The 504-nt window shown below is 47.6% G+C and overlaps 1 protein-coding gene across 1 annotated transcript in view; it reads left to right on the top strand.

Moving 5' to 3' along the window:
- Nucleotides 1-135: 135 nt before the first annotated feature.
- Nucleotides 136-504, top strand: part of LOC106874406 (protein Wnt-4) — a 284,837-nt gene continuing 284,468 nt past the window's right edge. The window contains exon 1 of the mRNA XM_052970633.1: nucleotides 136-430. Within this exon, the coding sequence (XP_052826593.1) occupies nucleotides 297-430 (134 nt within the window). The 5' untranslated portion in view covers nucleotides 136-296. The remainder of the gene's footprint in view (nucleotides 431-504) is intronic.

Raw genomic sequence — 504 nt, 5'->3', positions numbered from 1 at the left:
CCACTACCACCACTACCACCAACGGAAAGCACCATCACAAATACACACCACCGCCACCTAAGCCGCCCCCGCCTCCACTAACACCACCACCACCACTACCACCACTACCACCACTACCACCACTAATACCGCAACCGCCATCGTTGCCACCACCACCACCATTAGTAGTACAACTGCCACTACCACCACTACCACCAACAGAAAGCACCATCACAAATACCCCACCATCGCCATCAGCACCATCTCCACCACCGGGGCCCCCGCAGCCGCCGTCGCCACCACTGCCGTCTACACACATGTGGTGGTCATCACCAGTTTTAACAACATCGCACAAGATGCTTATCACAAGCAACGACTTACTACCCACTTTGTTAATCGGGACTATCTACCTTCTAACTTTGCTCGCACGTTCGGATGCTATACGATGGTTGTAAGTATATACAAATAATGTTTATGCACTCATATATATATATATATATATATATATATATATATATATATATA

Source organism: Octopus bimaculoides, chromosome 9, assembly GCF_001194135.2.
Source record: "Octopus bimaculoides isolate UCB-OBI-ISO-001 chromosome 9, ASM119413v2, whole genome shotgun sequence".
In the NCBI taxonomy this organism is placed as follows: domain Eukaryota; kingdom Metazoa; phylum Mollusca; class Cephalopoda; order Octopoda; family Octopodidae; genus Octopus; species Octopus bimaculoides.
This window is presented reverse-complemented; position numbering and strand designations above follow the sequence as displayed.